The sequence below is a fragment of the Panthera onca genome, chromosome C1, assembly GCF_046562875.1.
Source record: "Panthera onca isolate mPanOnc1 chromosome C1, mPanOnc1 haplotype 2, whole genome shotgun sequence".
In the NCBI taxonomy this organism is placed as follows: Eukaryota; Metazoa; Chordata; class Mammalia; order Carnivora; family Felidae; genus Panthera; species Panthera onca.
The window spans coordinates 34,945,196-34,965,407 of NC_138346.1; the positions used below are offsets into that span (position 1 = coordinate 34,945,196).

A 20,212-nucleotide genomic window follows, 5' to 3' on the forward strand; every position below is an offset into this window, starting at 1 on the left:
GTGTAGGTTTATTCCCTCCATTGTGCTGAGCACTGGGTGGACCTTTTTGATTTGGAAACTCATGTCCTTTATTTAGACTGGAAAATTTTCTTGAATTATTTTTGTTAATTAGTTTGGCTTCTCCATTTTTTCTGGCCTTTTATTGTTTTTCTTTTATTTATTTGGTCTTTTACTTTCTAATGGTGGTTTTATTATTTGGATGTTGGAACTATTGGAATGGTCCTCTTTTCCCTGCCATCTGCCATATCTTTTTCCTTTAGCTTTACTTTCTGTGATATTTCCTCAACTTCATCCACCAGTCTTTTTCTTGAGTTCTTAATTTCTGCAGTTAGTTTTCTAAGTAGTCTTTTTAAAGAGATCCTTAATTTTTCCTAGAAACAACATCTTCTCTTAATTTGGGGGAATATTAATGATAATGTATTTATTCAAAGTTTTTTTTTTTTCTCCTTGTATATTCTATGTTTCCTCCAAATTATGCCCCTATCCTTTTTGTATTTCTTTATTTTGATTTCATTTCATGTTAGTGGAGTTCTTCAGATGTCTGGTAATCCTCCCCACTCCTTATACTATGGAAGACTAAGGAAAGGAAATAAAAAATGAGCAGCTCTGACTTTGTGAATAGGGCTAGTTGACTGTGAACTTCACTGAGCCATTTAGTTGGATAACTTCCCAAGTCTATATACCTCTATGTCTTTCCTCTTAGAATGGTCTAATTCCCTAGAGAAACTCTTTCAGTCTCTTCACTAGAGGGCTGGTTGCTAGCATTCTAGTGACCAAGGAAGGAAGGAGAACTTGAGGTTTCAGTATCCAGTATGAAATATTTTATTTTCCTTTTTTCAGTATGGTATCTGCCCCACTCCAATGCCCACTCCAAACCACAATTATTAATTGCTTGGTGGTTCCCAGGTAGAAATTTCTTTTTCTTTCTTTCTTTCTTTCTTTCTTTCTTTCTTTCTTTCTTTCTTTTCCTTCCTTCTCTTCTTTTTTTCTTTTCTTTTCTTTTTTTTTTTTTTAAGTTTATTTATTTATTTTGAGAGAGAGAGAGGGAGAAAGAGAATCCCAAGCAGGCTCTGCACTGTCAGCATAGAGCCCGATGCAGGGCTCAATCCCACCCGTGAGGTCATGACTTGAGCTGAAATCAAGAGTGAGATGCTTAACCCACTGAACCACCCATGTGGCGCCCACATAGAATTTTCTGTAATCCTTTAAAAAAGTAAGTCTTCAATAAACCTAACAGTATTGAGATGGAGAAGGAATCTGAAGATAAGACTGCTTCCAAGTCAGACTTTCAACTCAGTTTTTAACTTTTTCTTTTGAAATAATTTCACTTTTTTTTTTTTTTTTTTTTTTACAGAAAATGTCTCAAAAATAGTACAAAGAGTTTTTACATACTCTTTACCACCTATAAGAAGCTTTTTAGAAGTACAACTTTCTTGGACCATGCCCTCATAGATTCTAATTGGGTCAGTCTGGGTTGAGGCACCAGAATATATCATTCCAGAATGTCCTTAAATAACAGTAGTGTGCATCCAGATTAAGGAGCCACTTTCTTAGAGACTTTAAAAATTAAGAAATATTTATTCATTCAATAAAATTTTTTATAAATTTAAAATAAACGTTTTTGAGCAATTATAACATATTAGACAATGTTGGATGCTAGACCTAGGAATGATAAACTAAATGAGTAAACTAAAGTTGCTTATTAGTAAATAGGTACTACGTAGGTAAACACCAGCAATTAAGATTCACTGTGCTGTATTAGAGCTACAAAACAAAGGGAACTGTTTCCTTTAGCTGGGAGAATTAAGAATGGCTTTATATCTAAGGTAAAAATATGAACCAACATTTGAAACTTAAGCAGTAATTACCCAAGTGAAAAAGTATGTTCTAGTAAGAAAGAGTAGCCTCTATAAAAGCAAGGAGTTACAAAAAGTTATGATGTATTCATGGAGTGGTAAGAACATTGATGTAGTGTGGTATATGAGGTAAGCAGTGGAGGGAAGTAAGGTTGGAGAGAGAGGTTTTAAGGGTGGATTTTAAAGGCCTTTTAAGTCATGATTGGTTTGGATTTTATCATGCAGTCAATAGGAACAGTGGGTTAATGTAATAGGGGAGTCATCTGTTTAAGCATGATGGCTTATTTTTGGAGGAGGAAAATATAGATGGTAGCAATTAATAAGGAAGATGAAAACAGGGAAATCATTGAAGAGGATATCACAGCAATCTGATTGAAAAATCATGACGGTCAATATTAACACATTCTTGTTATATACACCCACCAAAGAAATGACTTACTGTAGTCTCTGGTAGAAATAATTGTTTGTAATCCTTTTCCTTTGTTTATTTTTTCTAGGTTTGAAGTCCTGAGTTTTCTCATGTTGTGTTATAATTCTGCTATTGTGTATATGCCTGCTTCATCTTACCAGTCTCTTTGTCGGATGGGCTCCAGGTGAGAAGAATAATTATCATTAGCCTTCATATTCATTTATTTGACAAATATTTATTGAGCGCATTTTCTGTAATAGGTGCTGTTCTAATTTTTGGTAATATAGCAGTAAACAAAACTCAAGGAGCTTACATTCCTGTAGGAATTCTTATCATCCCTCACGTATCATGACTTCTTAAAAGTATTTTAGCATTAAAGAAGTAGTTTCTAGCTGAACATCAAGTCAAGCCAAGATGTCTTAAATTTAGTTTGGCTTAGTAATACACCTAATCACTGCCTGGATGCCCAGTTTTATAAATCCCTTTGAGAGCTTTGAATAAATAGTCCTATATGTGGAGAAAGTCTGAAGGAATGTGAAGTTTTTCATTTATATATTTCACAATAACTGTGCTTTGAATAAAATTAGCAATAGCATTAATCATTTATATGTCTCATTCGTATTTGTGTGTTCCAGTCTTCACTAATTCAGAATTTCTAATAATTTGAGTTCAGCTGAGCTGAAATTTAAATGTCCAGTATAGAAAAAAAATTTAATATAAGTTAGTTTGGAGTCAGAGTACCTTTTGAGTCACAGAATTTCAGTTATAAAAAGAACTCTGAGTTCATTCTATCCAACTGATTTTTTAAATTTTTAAAAAATGTTTATTTATTTTTGAGAGAACGTGAATAGGGGAGGGGCAGAGAATAGGGTAGGGCAGAGAATAGGGGAGGGAGACGCAGAATCCAAGGTAGCCTCCAGGCTCTGAGCTGTCAGCACAGAGCCTCATGTGGGGCCTGAACCCACAAACCGTGAGATCATGACCTGAGCTGAAGTCAGACACTCAGCCAACTGAGCCACCCAGGTATGTCTCTGTCCAACTGATTTTTACTTGAGGAAACTGAGTCCCCTGAAAAAGGTTAAATGCTGTACAGTAAAACCTTGGTTTGGGAGCATAATTCATTCCAGAAACATGCTTATAATCCAAAGCACTTGCATATCAAAGCAAATTTCCCCATGAGAAATAATGAAAACTCAGATGATTCATTCCACAACCCAAAAATATTCAGATAAAAGTGATTACAGTACTGTAATATAATACAAAATAATAAAGAAAATACAAAATATAAAGAAAAGTAAATTAACCTGCACTTACCTTTGAAAACCTTTGTGGCTGGTGTGCGTGAGACGAGAGAGGAGAGGATGACTTTCACTATCACTAATGGAATCGCTGCTGTCTATTGACTCAGTGGAATCTTTTTCTGCATGGGGCCCATTGTATACATGTTGTGTTGTATACATGTTGACTATAGTACAGTATTAATAAACTCTTGTCATATACTGTATTTAATGTAACTGGCAATAGGGCAGCAGAGGAGAGGGTCTATATCTGTAGACGGCCTGACCTAGAAGGAAGCAAAGCATTCGTAAGCTTACTCTTGTGTGGAAAAGCAAAGGACTGTCCACAGGTGTTTTGAAGTGACAAAAAACACACTAGTGCCAGTTGTGGGCACCTTCCAGCGTTCTGAAAAATCACTAATTTCTGCCAAACACTGCAGCCTGAGACCAAGCATCTGAGCATCAAGACAGTCACCTGCCCACGATTCCACAGCAAGAGAGAGAGAAGAACCCTTGGCTCAGTTGTGATCATGTGACATCTGGTATCACATACTACTCGTATTGCAAGACATCACTCATTTATCAAGTTAAGATTTTATTAGAAATGTTTGCTTGTCTTGTGGAACACTTGCAGAACATGTTACTCGCAATCCAAGGTTTTACTCTATTAGTTTTCTATTGCCTCGTAACAAATTGCCATGTACTATGAACGTAACAGCTAAAATAGCACACATTTATTATTTCACAGTTTCTGTAAGTCAGGAGTCTAGGCATGCATTAGCTGGGTCCTCTGCTTAGGGTCTTAGGAAGCTGTGTTTAATATGTCACTGGAAGTTACAGTTTTATCTGAGGCTCAACTGAGGTATTGTACACTTTTATTGGCAGAATTCTGTTCTTATAGTTGTAGGACTGAGGGCTTCAGCTTCTTGTTGGCTGACTGCTAAAGGCCAGCCTAGTTCTTTGCCACGTAGTCTTCTCTACATAGGCAGCCTACAAAACGGTAGCTTGCTTCTTCAAAGCGGAGAGAGACTCCAGCGAGACCTGCACTGCAGCCTTGTTATATAAAATAATCACGTACATGTAGTCACAGAAATCCCATCACCTTTGCCATATCCTATTGGTTGGAAGCAAATCACAGATCCCACCCACACTCAATAGTAGGTGATATATAGGGTGTGAATACCAGGAAGGGAGGGATCATACAGGGATTCATGGCCCTACAAGAGACTGTCCACTCCCAAATGTTTTGCTCAAGTTCATACTGTTGTGTTAGTGGGAAGAGAGTGTGGTCCTATTTACAACAAAATTGTTTTGCTAATTGGGGAAAAGTCAATCTAATTAGCTACAAGTTTGATTTTATAGATTCTCTTAAAATAGCTGTATTATTTTCAGTTGCCTGTAATATGATTAATGACTAACAAAATTCTTGTCTCTAACCTAGATACTGTTATCAAGAGAGTATACTGTTTAAGTACTTATTGCCTATCTACAGATAAATTTATTTATAGGGGTGCCTATGTGGCTCAGTTGGTTAAGCATCTGACTTTGGCTCTGGTCATGATTTTGTGGTTTGTGGGCTGGAGCCTCACGTCGGGCTCTGTGCTGACAGCTCAGAGCCTGGAGCCTGCTTTGGATCCTGTGTCTCCCTCTCTGTCTTCCTCTCCCCCACTCATGCTCTGTCTCTCTGTCTCTCTCTCTCTCAAAAATAAATAAACATTAAAAAAACATTTTTTAAAATATTTATAAGCGACTGTCATTGATTCATGAAAACAATTCTGCCAAATCTGTAATTTTTGTGGCACTTTATTAACAGAGTTTCTTAAGAGCAAAAATGATGGCAGAATTTAGTGGTCCTCACACTTTTGTTCATATATCCCCTAAAAAATTTTGACACCCTGTGTAGCTGTCACACGTCTTAAGTTAACATTAAAATTTTTCATTTTATCTTAAATAGTTGCAAATGGTATGATTTCTGGCATGTACATATTCACAAAATAAACCAAATAATTGTTAGGTCAGTATTTTAAATGTTTATAATGTAAATACCCACCATAATCCATTTGAGGAATAGATGAACAAGCTTTTAATAATCTAATATTATTTCTTTTCCTCCTTGAAATTGATCTTCCCTACTACTTTGCCCACATAATTTTATACTAATATAATGCCATACTATGTTTACAAGTCTTTTTGTTTTTAATTTAACCATTGTAGGTTTTGTTTTGTACTTTTTTTTTTTCAAGCAGGCTCCACACCCAGCATGGGGTTTGAACTCAGAACACTTAAGATCAAGAGTCACATGCTCCACCAGCTGAGCCAGCCAGGCATCCCTATGCTTACAAGTCTTTAATTGATCTCTTAATTGTATATCTCTGCTACAAAAATATATGTGTAAATTGAGATTTAAAAAAAATTTCCCGAGACTGTAATGCACTAAATACTGAAAAATTTCTTCTGGACTCACCATTACAATTATTCTAACAAACTAATTGATTAAAATAATACAAGTACATTACAACTTTGATAATTATTCAGCATAACTTTTCTGGAAGCATTTCTTAATGAGATGAAGACAGAAGCTTATTTATGGCACTTTAATTAAAAAATGGCCTCATAGAGCACCTGGCTGACTTAGTGGGTACAGTGTGTGACTCTTGATCTCAGGGTTGTGAGTTCTAGCCCCATGTTGGGTGTAGAGACTACGTAAAAATAAAAGAAAATAAAAAGCCCTCACAAACATCAGTATTTTGAAATGTCCCTTAATTTGTTTTGAAATTTCTGTATCTCCCACTAATTCATCCTGATACAATTTGGGACATGTAAGAATTATACATTTGTTTTGTAAAGAAGGAGAAGGACGACAGAGATAGTTAGCTATTTGAGAAAACTTGTTGCTTTTATTGAGAAGGTTCTCTAGAATGTATGCTTCATGAGGGTAAAGATTTTATTTTTGTCTTTTTGTCTATTCATAACTGTATGCCTAGGCCCAGGACAGTGACTGGCACATAGCAGGTACTCAGTAAATACAAGAGGGATGAATAATTGAATAAGTGAATTTATGGAAGGAAAAATGTTTAATGAATCAGGAAATCAATCATACATGGCAAATTCCATCTTTTCCTAGGGTTTGTGTGAGTGGGTTTCCACGGCAACATGAAAAACACTGGAAAGAACTCTGTGGTCGAATAGTATTGGATCCCGAATTCATGGTGCAACTCCTCACAGGGGTTTATTATGCCATGTAAGTAGATAGACTATAAAACTCAGTGAATTGTTCCTAATGTTTGGAAGCTTAATATTTCTCTTTTGTCCTTATCAGTTGCACAACACTGACTCTTATTCCATGAAGGACCCATTATCTTCTCTTTCTAATATGAATTCCTTATAGTACTTTTTAAAAATGAATTGTACACTTGTTATTTAAATAACAATGATTAATAATAATGATCAAAGACAATTTTTAATTGAGATGCAATTTAAATATAAGATTTTATTAATTTTAGATGCACAACCCAATGATTCAATATATTTTATATTGTGAAATGATTACCTCAGTAAGTTTAGTTAACATCCGTCACTACACCTAGTTACAGATTTGCCCTCAAGATCTGTCCATGTTGTTGCAAATAGCAGGATTTTTTTGCTTTTTTATGGTTGAATAATATTTGTTGCCCCCACCCCATGTGTGAGTGTGTGTACACCATATTTTCTATTTTCTTTACCCACTCATCTGTCAGTGAACACTAGATTGTTTCCATGTCTTGCTTTTGTAAATAATGCTGCAGTGAATGGGAGTGGAGATGTCTTTTCGAGTTCAGTGATTTTGTTTCCTTTAGATATGTACCAGAAGTGGAATTGCTAGATCATATGGTAGTTTTATTTTTAATTTTTTGATGAACCTCCATACTGATTGCCATACTGTTGCTGCACCAGTTTACATTTTATCAATAATGCACAGGATTTCCTCTCTCCACATCCTTGGCAACACTTACTTCAATATTGTCTTTTTGGTAATAGCCATTCTTGCAGGTACAAGGTGATATCTAATGGTTTTGGTTTGCATTTCCCTGATGATTGGTGATGTTAAGTACTTTTCATGTACCTGTTGGCCATCTGTATGTGTTCTTTGGAAAAATATCTATTCAGGTCCTCTGCCCATTTAAAAAAAAATTTTTTTTTTTAAGGTTTATTCATTTTTCATAGAGGGAGGGACAAAGCATGAATGGGGGGTGGGTGGAGAGAGAGGGAGACAAAGAATCCAAAGCAGGCAGGTTCCAGGCACTTAGCTGTCAGCACAGAGCCCGACATGGGGCTTGAACTCACAGACTGCAAGATCATGACCGGAGCTGAAGTCAGATGCTTAACTGACTGCTTCCTCTGCCCATTTTTTAACCAGATTATTTGTTTTTTTTAATGGTGAATTGTTAAGTTCTTTATATATTTTGGATATTAACCCATTATTGGATATATCATTGCAAATACCTTTTCCCATTTAGTAGATTGCCTTTTCATTTTCTTGGTGGTTTCCTTTGCAAAAGCTTTTTATTTTGGTGTAGTTTCAATAGTTTATTTTTGCTTTTGTCTCCCTTGCCTATGAGGACATATATAAATAAAAAAAAAATGTTGCCAAGGCAGATGTCAAAGAAATTGCTGCCTATGTTTTCTTCTAGGAGTTTTTATGGTTTCAGGTCTCACATTTAGGTTTTAATCCATTTTGATTTGATTTTTGTGTTGATGTAAGATGGGGGTCCAGTTTCATTGTTTTGCATGTCATTGCCCAGTTTTGCCAACACCATTTATTGAAGAGACTTTCCTTTCCCTGTTGTATAATCTTGGCTCTTTGTTATAAATTAATTGACAACACATGCCCGAGTTTATTTCGTGGCTCTCTTCTGTTTCCATTGATCTATGTATGTTATATATGCCAGTACCCACACTGTTTTAATTACTGTAGTTTTGCAGTCTAGTTAGAAATCAGGAAGTGTGTAGCAAAGGAAACAACCAACAAAACTAAAAGGCAACCAACGGAATGGGAAAAGATATTTGCAAATGACATATCGGACAAAGGGCTAGTATCCAAAATCTATAAAGAGCTCACCAAACTCCACACCCGAAAAACAAATAACCCAGTGAAGAAATGGGCAGAAAACATGAATAGACATTTCTCTAAAGAAGACATCCGGATGGCCAACAGGCACATGAAAAGATGCTCAACGTCGCTCCTCATCAGGGAAATACAAATCAAAACCACACTCAGATATCACCTCACGCCAGTCAGAGTGGGCAAAATGAACAAATCAGCAGACTATAGATGCTGGAGAGGATGTGGAGAAACGGGAACCCTCTTGCACTGTTGGTGGGAATGCAAACTGGTGCAGCCACTCTGGAAAACAGTGTGGAGGTTCCTCAGAAAATTAAAAATAGACCTACCCTATGACCCAGCAATAGCACTGCTAGGAATTTACCCAAGGGATACAGGAGTACTGATGCATAGGGGCACTTGTACCCCAATGTTTATAGCAGCACTCTCAACAATAGCCAAATTATGGAAAGAGCCTAAATGTCCATCAACTGATGAATGGGTAAAGAAATTGTGGTTTATATACACAATGGAATACTACGTGGCAATGAGAAAGAATGAAATATGGCCTTTTGTAGCAACGTGGATGGAACTGGAGAGTGTGATGCTAAGTGAAATAAGCCATACAGAGAAAGACAGATACCATATGGTTTCACTCTTATGTGGATCCTGAGAAACTTAACAGAAACCCATGGGGGAGGGGAAGGAAAAAAAAAAAAAAAAAGAGGTTAGAGTGGGAGAGAGCCAAAGCATAAGAGACTGTTAAAAACTGAGGGTTGATGGGGGGTGGGAGGGAGGGGAGGGTGGGGGATGGGTATTGAGGGCACCTTTTGGGATGAGCACTGGGTATTGTATGAAAACCAATTTGACAATAAATTTCATATATTGGGAAAAAAATAAATAAAAATAAAAAAGATAAACAGAAAAAAAAAAAAAAGAAATCAGGAAGTGTGATGCCTCCAGCTGTGGTCTTTTTTTTTTTCAAGATTGTTTTGGCTATTCGGGGTCTTTTTGTGTTTCCATACAAATTTTAGGATTATTTCTATTTCTGTGAAAAATATCATTGAAGTTTTGATGGGGATTACCCTGAATCTGTAGATTGCTTTGGATTGTATGGACATTTTAACAATATTCTTCTAATCCATGAGCATACAATATCTTTCCATTTGTGTGTTTCTATTTCATCTGTGTCTTATATAAAAATTTAAGTGTACAGTATATAGGTCTTTAATTTTCTTGTTAAATTTATTCCTAGGTACTATTTTAATGCAATTATAAATGGAATTTTTTCTCAATTTCACGTTCTGATAGTCCATTATTAGTGAATATAAGTGCAACAGATTTTAAATACTGATTTTTGTATCCTACAACTTTATTGAATTTACTTATTCTAATAATGTTTTTAGTGACATTGTTAGAGTTTTCTATAAATACCATGTTATCTGCAAATAGAGACAGTTTTACTCTTTTCTGATTTTGGATCCTTTAATTTCTTTTTCTTGCCCAATTGCTATGGCTAGAATTTCTAGTACTATGTTGAATAAAAGTGGCAAGAGTAGGATCCTTGTCTTGTTCCTGATCTTAGAGAAAAAGCTTTGAGTTTTTCACCATTGAGTATGATGTTAGCTGTAGGCTTGTCATATATGCCTTTTGTTATTGTCAAGGTGTGTCCCCTGTACACTCACGTTGTTGAGTTTTTATCATGAATGGATGTTGAATTTTGTCAAATGGGTTTTTTTTGCACCTATTGAAATGATCATATGATTTTTATCCTTCATTTTGTTAATATGGTATATCATATTGATTGAATTGCAGATTTTGAGCCATATTTGCACCAAGGGATGAATCCCACTTGATCATGATATATGATCCTTTTAATATATTGTTGAATTTGGTTTGCTAATATTTTGTTGAGAATTTTTTTGTTCATCTATGTTCATCAGGGATATTGGCCTGTAATTTTCTTTTCAGGTAGTGTTCTTGTCTGGTTTTGGTATCAGAGTGATGCTGGCCTTCTAAAATGAATATGGAAGTATTCTCTCCTGTTGTTCAGAAGAGTTTGAGAAGAATTGGTATTAATGTTTCTTTAAATGTTTGGTAGAATTCACCTGTGAAGCCACCTGGTCCTGGACTTCTGTTTGTTAGCAGGGTTTTGATTAGTGCTTCGATTTCCTTACCAGTAATTGGTCTGTTCAAATTTTCTGTTTCTTCGTGATTCAGTCCTTGTAGTCTGTGTGTTTTTAGGAATTTATCCTTCTTCTAGGTTGTCCAGTTTGTTGGTGTATAATTGTTCATAGTAGTCCTTTTATTACTTTTTAAATAGCCAAAATATAACTAGTCATTAAATTAGAGTCTGGAAGTAGGTCAGGCTTTCTTTCTGGAAAACTATGTCTATCTACATAGTTCATAACCTAAGTTTTCATAAATGCATTTCAGTAGATTACCCTAAATATCAACACATGATAAAAGCCAATTATGTGAAAAGACATCTGTAAACTATTTTAAACATTAGTAGATAAACATTGGATTTCAAAAATCTTCATTTTGTACTTGTAACCAAAAGTAAGACAGTTTGGAAATGAGATGATACAAATGTTAATGTGAAAACTTGTTTTAGAACCACAATAGTAGGACTTGGAACAATAAAAATGTTGTTGAAGATTAGAGATATTTGCTAAAGATAGTAAACAATCTGCTTCTCCACAGGTATAATGGGCAGTGGGACCTTGGCCAAGAAGTCCTTGATGACATCATTTATAGAGCTCAGCTAGAACTTTTTTCTCAACCACTATTGGTAAGTTATTATATTTACTTTTTATTAAACATACCTATGCCTGAAAGGGGCACTAGTGAATAAAGATATTCACTATATAAGATATGAGGCAATCTAAATCATAGAGGGGAAAAGGTTTATTCTGTAACATTTGGTTAACTTTTGTAGAGAAAACAAAATTTATTTGGATCCTCTTCTACCACATATCAAAATAAAGTTCAGATAAATTAAGAATCAAATGTTTTGAAATCCTTTAAGAAAAGAAAGAGGAAAAGGTTAGAAATACTAAAATTTCTAGAATTGGAAGGATTTTCTAAGCTTAAGAGATGGGACAAGTCACTCAAAATAGGTTGGGTTTTGTTTTAGTTTTTGACCACATAAGCATCTAAATTCTAAACCACCAGTTTTTTAAAAACAAAGTTAATATGTATTGTACAAACTGAGAAAAAGATTCTCAACAAGCATGACAAGAAAGCCAATTAGTATTTTGTTCTCTATAAAAAGATTTCATACTCTCCCACAAAATAAATATATTTCCAAAAGGTAAATGGTCGATCAAAAAGCAAATGCGAACATGTAGTAGTGGAGTAAGGAAGGCATTCTTTCCTTTACCAGTAGCAGTATAACGCAATTCCGAACCTCCCTTTATAGAAGTAGTTCAGTCATGTGTGTTTTCTTTAACCCACTACCTCATATCTAGCAAAACATCCCAGAACTACTTTGAATTTTTTTAATGTATTATAAAATGTATAATATCCAAACATTAGTGTTATTTTTAATCTCAGAGGAATCAAAACAATAAATGTTTTGGGACACCTGGGTGGCTCAGTCGGTTAATAAGCGTCTGATTCTTGATTTCGGCTCAGGTCATGATCTCATGGTTGTGAGATCGAGCCCTGCTTTGGACTCTGTGCTGAAAATGCGGAGGCTGCTTGGGGTTCTCTGTCTCTCTGCCACTCCCTGCTTGTACATGTACATGTGTGTGCATGCTTGCTCTCTCTTTCAAATTAAATAAACTTAAAAAATTCTTAATTAAAAAAGATGTTTCACAGCAGAGTATGATTAAGTTTTTATATATGCAAGGGGCACCTGGGTGGCTCAGTCGGTTGAGCATCCGACTTTGGCTCAGGTCTTGATCTCACATTTCATAGGTTCGAGCCCAGCATCGGGCTTTGCACTGATAGCACAGAGCCTGCTTGGGATTTTCTGTCTCCCTCTCTCTCTGCCCCTCCCCTGCTCGTGCTGTTTCCCCTCTCTCAAAAATAAACACTGAAAAAAAAATTTTATATTCAAAGATTTATGCTAAAGAAAATGCTAGCTTGTGTAAGTGGTCAGTCAAGCAGTGTACAACTATTTTTTAAATCTAGACAGGACAGAGGCAACATACAGATCTAATGGTCATCAGGTGATTCAACTGTGGATGGTTTTTCTTTGCAAATTTCTGTGTTTTCTGGGCTTTTTGTAGTATTATGTTGGTATTTTAAGAATATTACTTGTGGAGGCGCCTTGGTGGCTCAGTCAGTTAAGCGTCCGACTTTGGCTCAGGTCATCGTCTTGTGGTTCATGAGTTTGAGCCCTGCGTCTGTGCTGACAGCTCAGGGCCTGAAGCCTGCTTGGGATTCTGTATCTTCCTCTCTCTCTGCTTCTCCCATGCTCATGCTCTCTCTCTGTCTCTCAAAAATAAAATAAATGTTAAAAAAATTTTTTTAAAAAGTATTATTTGTGGTTTTTTACTTGTAACACTTTAAGAGCACAATTAAAAATTTTTTTTTATGTTTTATTTATTTTTGAGAGCAAGAGAGACAGAGCACGAGCGGGGTAGGGTCAGAGAGAGAGGGAAACACAGAATCTGAAACTGGCTCCAGGCTCTGAGCTGTCAGCACAGAGCCTGACGCGGGGATTGACTCACAGATCATGACCTAAACCAAAGTCGGACGCTTAACCGACTGAGCCACCCAGGTGCCCCAAGAGCACAATTTCTAAAGCTGTTTTCTTTGTACCATTTTTTAATATCTTAATACAAATATAAATTTATTGAGGTAGCATTTATAATAATTATTTACTATTTGAATTTCTTTTTTTTCTCTCAGGTCAACATGCCTAATTTTATCCTAAGGGTCACATTAAAATAAATGGATAAGAAGATAAAATAATTACTTCATAATAATAATACCCTGCATTTGTGATACTCTTTAAATTCATACTTTTCTCCTTGTAGCAGTCTTATAAATTAAGTAGAGGTGGCATTTCCAAGGCAATATAAGTAAAGAGATTAGTAATCTCTAATCTTAGAGCAATCCTTTGTTGTGGGGGACCTTTGAGGGACCCAACAAACAGCACTCCTTTTCTCTATTAAAATTTAGAGCCAGATGATAGGTAAAATAGTTGGCAGAGAAACAAGCCTCATCTTTATTCCTGATAAAAGCTAAATTTAAAGACTTAACTCCCCACCCCTCAGTCTGGATGTTGGAATAGCCTCCTGGAGAAGTTTGAATTGGCAGAACTGGCACACTTGTCCAGGAGACTGCATTTTACTTGTCCTTTCCAAGTATAGAGGAAGGGAGAAAAACAATTTTCTAGCTCAAGATCTTTGCTAAATTAGTACTTCCCAGTTAAGAAACATGCACCAGTTGGGGCAGCCTGGGGGCTCATTTGGTTAATCACCTGACTCTTGATTTTGGCTCAGGGCATGATGTTACAGTGGTTCGTGGGTTCAAGCCACGTGTGTCAGGCTCCGCGCTGTCATTCTCTGTCTCCTCTCTCTCTGCCCCTCCTCTTGCTTGCACTTGCTTTCGCTCCTTTGTCCCTATCCCTCTCTGTCTCTCTCTGTCTCTCTGTCTCTCTCTCTCTCTCTGTCTGTCTGTCTCTCTCTCTCTCTCTCTCTCTCTCTCTCACACACACACACACACACACACACACACACACACACACAGTGGTGAAACAAAATGCCAGCCATGTTTAGGCAAAATTTCTCCTTATGGAAACAGAGTGGAGAAAAGGCTAATTTTTTTTATCAGAGATTAAATTTTTCATGTTATTTATCATCTGAATAATCAAAAACCTACTCTAAATTTTCTTTATCAGGGTTCAAATGTTAAACAATTTTCTTTCTTTGGAATGCCTTTTCTCTTTGCAAGTGAACAACTTTAAGGAGTCTGTGGAGTGTATGACTCACATTTTTAAAAATAAATTCTCATTTTAAAAGCTTCCCTAAAACAATACAGAACAATGGAGGTACAAACTCTTTTGACATATTGTACTTTTATATTTTATAGTACCAGTTTAAAATACATACTCAAAAAATTATAGAGGGGTGCCTGTGTGGCTCAGTTGGTTAAGTTTCCAACTCTAGATCTCAGCTAATGTCTTAATCTCAGGGTTATTGAGTTCAAGCCCTGCATTGAGCTCCACGCTGGGCATGGAGCCTACTTAAAAACATTTTTTAAATAAAATAAATTTTATTAATTTTTGAAAGACAGAGAGAGACAGAGCACAAGCAGGGGTGGGGCGGAGAGAGAAGAGGACACAGAATCTGAAGCAGGCTCCAGGCTCTGAGCTGTCAGCACAGAGTCCGATGTGGGGCTCGAACTCACGAACTGTGAGATCATGACCTGAGTCAAAGTTGAACACTCAACCGACTGAGCCACCCAGGCACCCCTAAATAAAATAAATTTTAAAAAATTATGGAAACATAATAAAATTATGGAAACATGAAGTAAAAAATAATCATAAATTATATATTGAGTGTAAATATACATAGGCTTTATATTATCATTTTAGGTTGCCAATGCCATGAAAAACTCATTACCATTTGATGCTCCTGATTCTTCACAAGAAGGCCAGAAAGTACTTAAAGTGGAAGTCACTCCAACAGTGCCGAGGATTTCTCGGACTGCGATTACAACAGCTTCAATCCGTCGTCATAGATGGAGAAGAGAAGGTGAGTAGAAAATTCCTGTAGCCCATTCATGGATTCTAGCAAATTTATCACTGTTTTTATAGACTAGGTTAACACATGATATTATAGTACTGTATATAATTAAAGTAAAATTGTTTTATTTTTTAGTATAGCGCTGGAAACGCAGTTTAAGTCCCTGAATTTATTTTGATATAGATATATATTTTTTATAATGTAGAAAGATGTTATTAGACTGCTCTATGAACATTAAAACAGAAAATAAGATCAAGTTAATTTTTGTCTTATTTTTGAACTAGTAATAACAATTGGAAAGAAGTTTCTTTAAACCTGTTATAATGGGAAAAAAGGTGCATGTATGAGCATTGTGGGAGAAAATTGTGTAACTGACCAAACCAATGGTGAAATACAAGCTATCTATAGAGAGTTGGTTATTGTATTTTAGATTTTTATCTTTGCTTTTCCTTGTTTTGTAAGTGCTGAATCCAGCAGTATTTCATAGGCATATGGTACTTAAATGGTCCAGCTGTCTTGCCTAAGAGATATTAATTGCCATTTTAATGATCCCTATTTTCCTGTCCTATTCATTTGCAAACCTCATATTGTTCATCTGCCTCCTTATGTGTGTGCATGCTGTGCACACACATGTAACTATATAAATAGCGTTTGTGTTTTTATCATATCCATATATACATTCTCTTATCTGCCTGGGGCAAAATGCTCAGAAAAGAATAGAACAGCACAAAAGCACTAAAATTTTATATGTTGAATCCCAGATGGCTTTGACTTCTCAAACGAGGCTGACTCGAGTATTCCTGGCTCCCCGGTCCAACACGGCTCCACTGACCTAGGGATCAAACGTGTGCAAGAGGGGGAGGTGCTGGTGCGCAGGACCCCTGAGCACGGCTCACCGGAGCCCAACTCAGCAGCAGCCACAACAGAGGGTAGGACAGAGATGAGGAGGCAGAAGTCAGTGAGGCAGTTGCTGGAGAAGGATCCTGGCTCTCTATCCCCAAGCAGAACATCTTTCCATTCTAGTGTGTGTTTCCACTATCCCAGGGTGTATTAGCTCCTCCTTGCAAAGCACACCTCCCCATATGCCTAGCACCAGGTCAGGTACAATCTTTAGTTACCATTTGTGCTGGCCTGGAATCTGCATTCTGTGTAATCAAAGAACAGCTTGGCATGGCTACTAACAAGGCAGAGGCCTATCTCCAAAATGCTTGGGATTTTTTTATTACTGAGCATGTTTATTCTAACATTGGGAAAGGAAAAATGCACCCAATGGACATGACAATATGAATTGATTTCTTATATATAATAATTTATTCCTTAATATATGAAGAGAGTTTTAAAACATTCATACATTATCTTTGGGAAATTGGACTAAAGTGGAGCTGGCCTATTTATCTCTAAGTCCAGGTTGGTCAGTTAACAAGAATTTCTTATCTCTTTGATAGAGTAAACCAGTATTGATCACTTTTTACAGTCTGTGGGTCAAGTCACCTGGGTCTAACTAGTAAACTACTGGCCTCTTTCCTCTATAAATGTGCTATCCTGGTGGACACTGCATTTTATCATTTATTGTAAATATTGACGGTTGTCTTACATAGCTTCCAAACAGAATTGAAATGTGTTATTTAGAGTTCAGGTGTCCTGGTAGATCTTGTTTCCACAATGTCGGTATCTCAAAATGAGAATTTATTTTTACCCCCAAATCACCACCACCACCACCACCACCACCACCACCACCACCACCACCACCACCATCACCACCACCCACCACCACCCACCACCACCACCACCACCACCACCACCACCACCACCACCACCATCTGTAAAAGAACACTTTTCTCCAATAGGAAACTATTTATTTGCCGTCATGTGATGCTCATAGGAGTTGGCTTTGTGAAAGAGGGAACTGTAGCCTAAGTTTTTCATTATTTAATGTGTTGCTACTCTGGAACCTTAACACTAATTAATAAAATATAGCAAATAGTTTTAAAATAAGTTATATATTTTTACTTAAGACCAAACATATATGGAGCAGTTACCTTCCACCTTAGGGAAGTCTCTTGCTCTTTGGTGCATTAGCGTTTGAGCATGCTCAGTAAGAATTTAAATCTGTCCTCTGTTCCCTTGCCCATTTGCCCACATTGACCTGACTTCATTTAACAGTGTTGCATGTGCATGATCTAAGGACCCCAAAAAGTTGGTGCTGTTTCACAGAGATCCTGTGAAAGATGCAGCCTTCCCTTTTCAGTTTCTCTGTATCTCTTTGTTATCCCTGAGATAGTCAAAAAGGCATAAAAATAAGTATATGAATTGATGTTGAACCCATAGTAGGCCTAAATTGAACAACAGCCTGTTTCTCAACATTCCTGATGACTAAATGAGCCACTTGATATATATACTACCATTCTTAGAATGTTGATTATTTGTGCTAAATGTAGTACTATGTTAATTAATGCTTGATGAAATTCTAGAGAGTGTGGGATTAGGTTGGAACATTTCTTCCAGTTCATGAAAAGTCATATACTTTGAAAAAGGAACCGAAATAGTAGTTCTTTTAAAATGGCCTCTTTTAATATTTACTATCACTGGTAAAATTTCAGTTTGTGAGAGTGGGGTATTGCCACAAGGAAAGAGGAATAAGTTCCTTCAATGTGTTTGAAATTTCTCAAAAATTATTTTGCCTTTTAATCTAGATTAATTATATCTTTACATCAATTTCGGAAGGAGCTAAATTTATAAGAAAAGGCAGACATGAATGGAAAATTTCATTAAAGATCCTTTTTGGTTATCTTCCCTGCAGATCATGAGTAGAGTTATATCATCATCCAGGGAAAAAAATAGAAAGGAAAAAAAGTTGTGAGACATAACTGCCTTTTTATTCCTTGAGGTTTTTTAAATAGAAGGAAGGAAATTACTAAAACCTATGTAAAGTGTTGGTAATTCTGAAGTCTGCTGGAGCTTTTGTATTAACATCAATATTTGGCCTTTTAAAAGAATTTTCTAGTATGATGGTTTTAAATCATTTTACAATTAAAATTATATTTGTTATGTATTGAAATTGAAGGGAGACTATAAACCCATCGCCTTCCCTTACCCTGATTGTCAAGTAACATTTTATTTGTGACTTTTAAAGTTGGATTTAGGGGCGCCTGGGTGGCTTAGTCGGTTCAGCATCCAACTTTGGCTTAGGTCATGATCTCACAGTTTGTGAGTTCCATTCCCACATTGAGCTCTCTGCTGTCAGCGCACAGCCCACTTTGGATCCTCTGTCCCCCTCTCTCTGCCCCTGCCCTGCTTGTGCTCTATCTCTCTCAAAAACAAGTAAACATTAATAAAAAATTAAAGTTGGATTTAAAATTCTTACTAAACTGAGGACAATGCCTATAATTAAAGTATATTAGTATTCAATTGTATTGGAACAGCATTTCTTGGTATATGCAATATCTGTAGATTCTCTTGCATGCTGGCTTTTATGTTATCATCATCTCTTTTATGGCCATATTGCTTGGGCATCAGATCTGCATGAGGCAAAATTTAGATGCTACCACTAAGTCTCTCAGTCTCCTTTCCTCAGTATAAATAGATATATATCTGATGATACATTTTTGTTCACTACAGTTTTATGTTACTGATATCAATTGTGAACCAGTAAATACCTTTTCTTGGGTATTTTGGATTTCTTTATACTAACTGTAAGTAAATTGTTAATATGATACCATGTGAATATAATATAAAGTTTCATTTTGAGGTACGTTATATACTCTTTTGAAGAAGGGGTTGAGAGAAGTGGTGTCAGCTGCATTTTCATATGGCTTTGCATGATGGTTAATTATTAAACTGCTGGATATAATAACAACATGCCTTCTGCTTTAAGGATAGTCTATTTTGTTCTTCTTTTGAAGGAAGGAAATAACTAATCCATATAAGAAAATATATTTAAGAAACTATTTTTTATTTTTCCAGGTACTATGTTAAATAAAGATTGTGTTTAAATATTTTATGTGTATTTTACTTAGATAACCTATATCTCAAAGTAATATTTGTTTAGAATTTTTTCCTAATACCTTAACTGTAATATTTATATCTATATGTGGATTCAGATTAAACCTTTCTTGCAGTCTGGCAAACATATGTAATGATGTAGCAAACTGCTATCCGTTAAGAGATTGTTGATCATACTTTCAGTAAGAGAATTGGGCTTTCTGGAAAACCCAAATTAAATACATTAGATACGCTTCTTCCCTTCTAACAAAATCCCAAGGTAAGGATTCTTTTGTTAACTGCAGTTTCTGCACGAAACATAATGGGATACACATTATCTTATGATTATAACAATAATACATCTCAAGACTAAAAATCTAAATTATTACAGATGTACATACTATAGAAAGTAAAAATCCTTATAGCTATCTCTGCTAGTTACTGATAATCAAATATTTCCTTCACATTAATTTGTCAAGAAAATATGGAAACCAGTGAGTAGATATGCCCATAAGACAAAATATAATTACGATGTTACTGGAAACAATATACAGTTTTTTAGAGTTAGAAAATCTACTAGTTCCATGTTAAAAGCTTTAAAGCCATGTAGAAGCACTTAGCTGTTGAGTAAATGTAAAATCTTACTGCCCTTTTTAAAAAGGGTTTGCCTGTAGGAATAATGAGTTTGACATTATTCTGGGTGACTGAAATTAGAAGGGTGACTCTTGAATGGTCTGTTTTATGGTGGGTTAAGGAAGATATGAGGAAAACCTTTTGATTTTTTTAAACCAGATAGATATCATCACCTCAAATTGACAAGGGTGTATTATAAAGATTAGTAACAAAATGTATTTCACCTGAAGTTGTTTTATATGCCTAAATACTGAGATACTAAGTTTGTTTGT

The 20,212-nt window shown here is 35.8% G+C and overlaps 1 protein-coding gene across 8 annotated transcripts in view; it reads left to right on the forward strand.

Moving 5' to 3' along the window:
* HYCC2 (hyccin PI4KA lipid kinase complex subunit 2) overlaps window positions 1–20,212 on the forward strand; it is a 90,943-nt gene that overhangs the window by 62,805 nt on the left and 7,926 nt on the right. For 7 of the 8 annotated variants that reach the window (XM_078451027.1, XM_078451029.1, XM_060622905.2 and 4 more), the window contains 5 exons: window positions 2,354–2,449; window positions 6,667–6,783; window positions 11,329–11,416; window positions 15,176–15,335; window positions 16,088–16,255. In XM_078451027.1, coding sequence (XP_078307153.1) covers window positions 2,354–2,449; window positions 6,667–6,783; window positions 11,329–11,416; window positions 15,176–15,335; window positions 16,088–16,255 — 629 coding nt within the window. The remainder of the gene's footprint in view (window positions 1–2,353; window positions 2,450–6,666; window positions 6,784–11,328; window positions 11,417–15,175; window positions 15,336–16,087; window positions 16,256–20,212) is intronic. The other variant, XM_078451030.1, reaches the window with a different exon arrangement.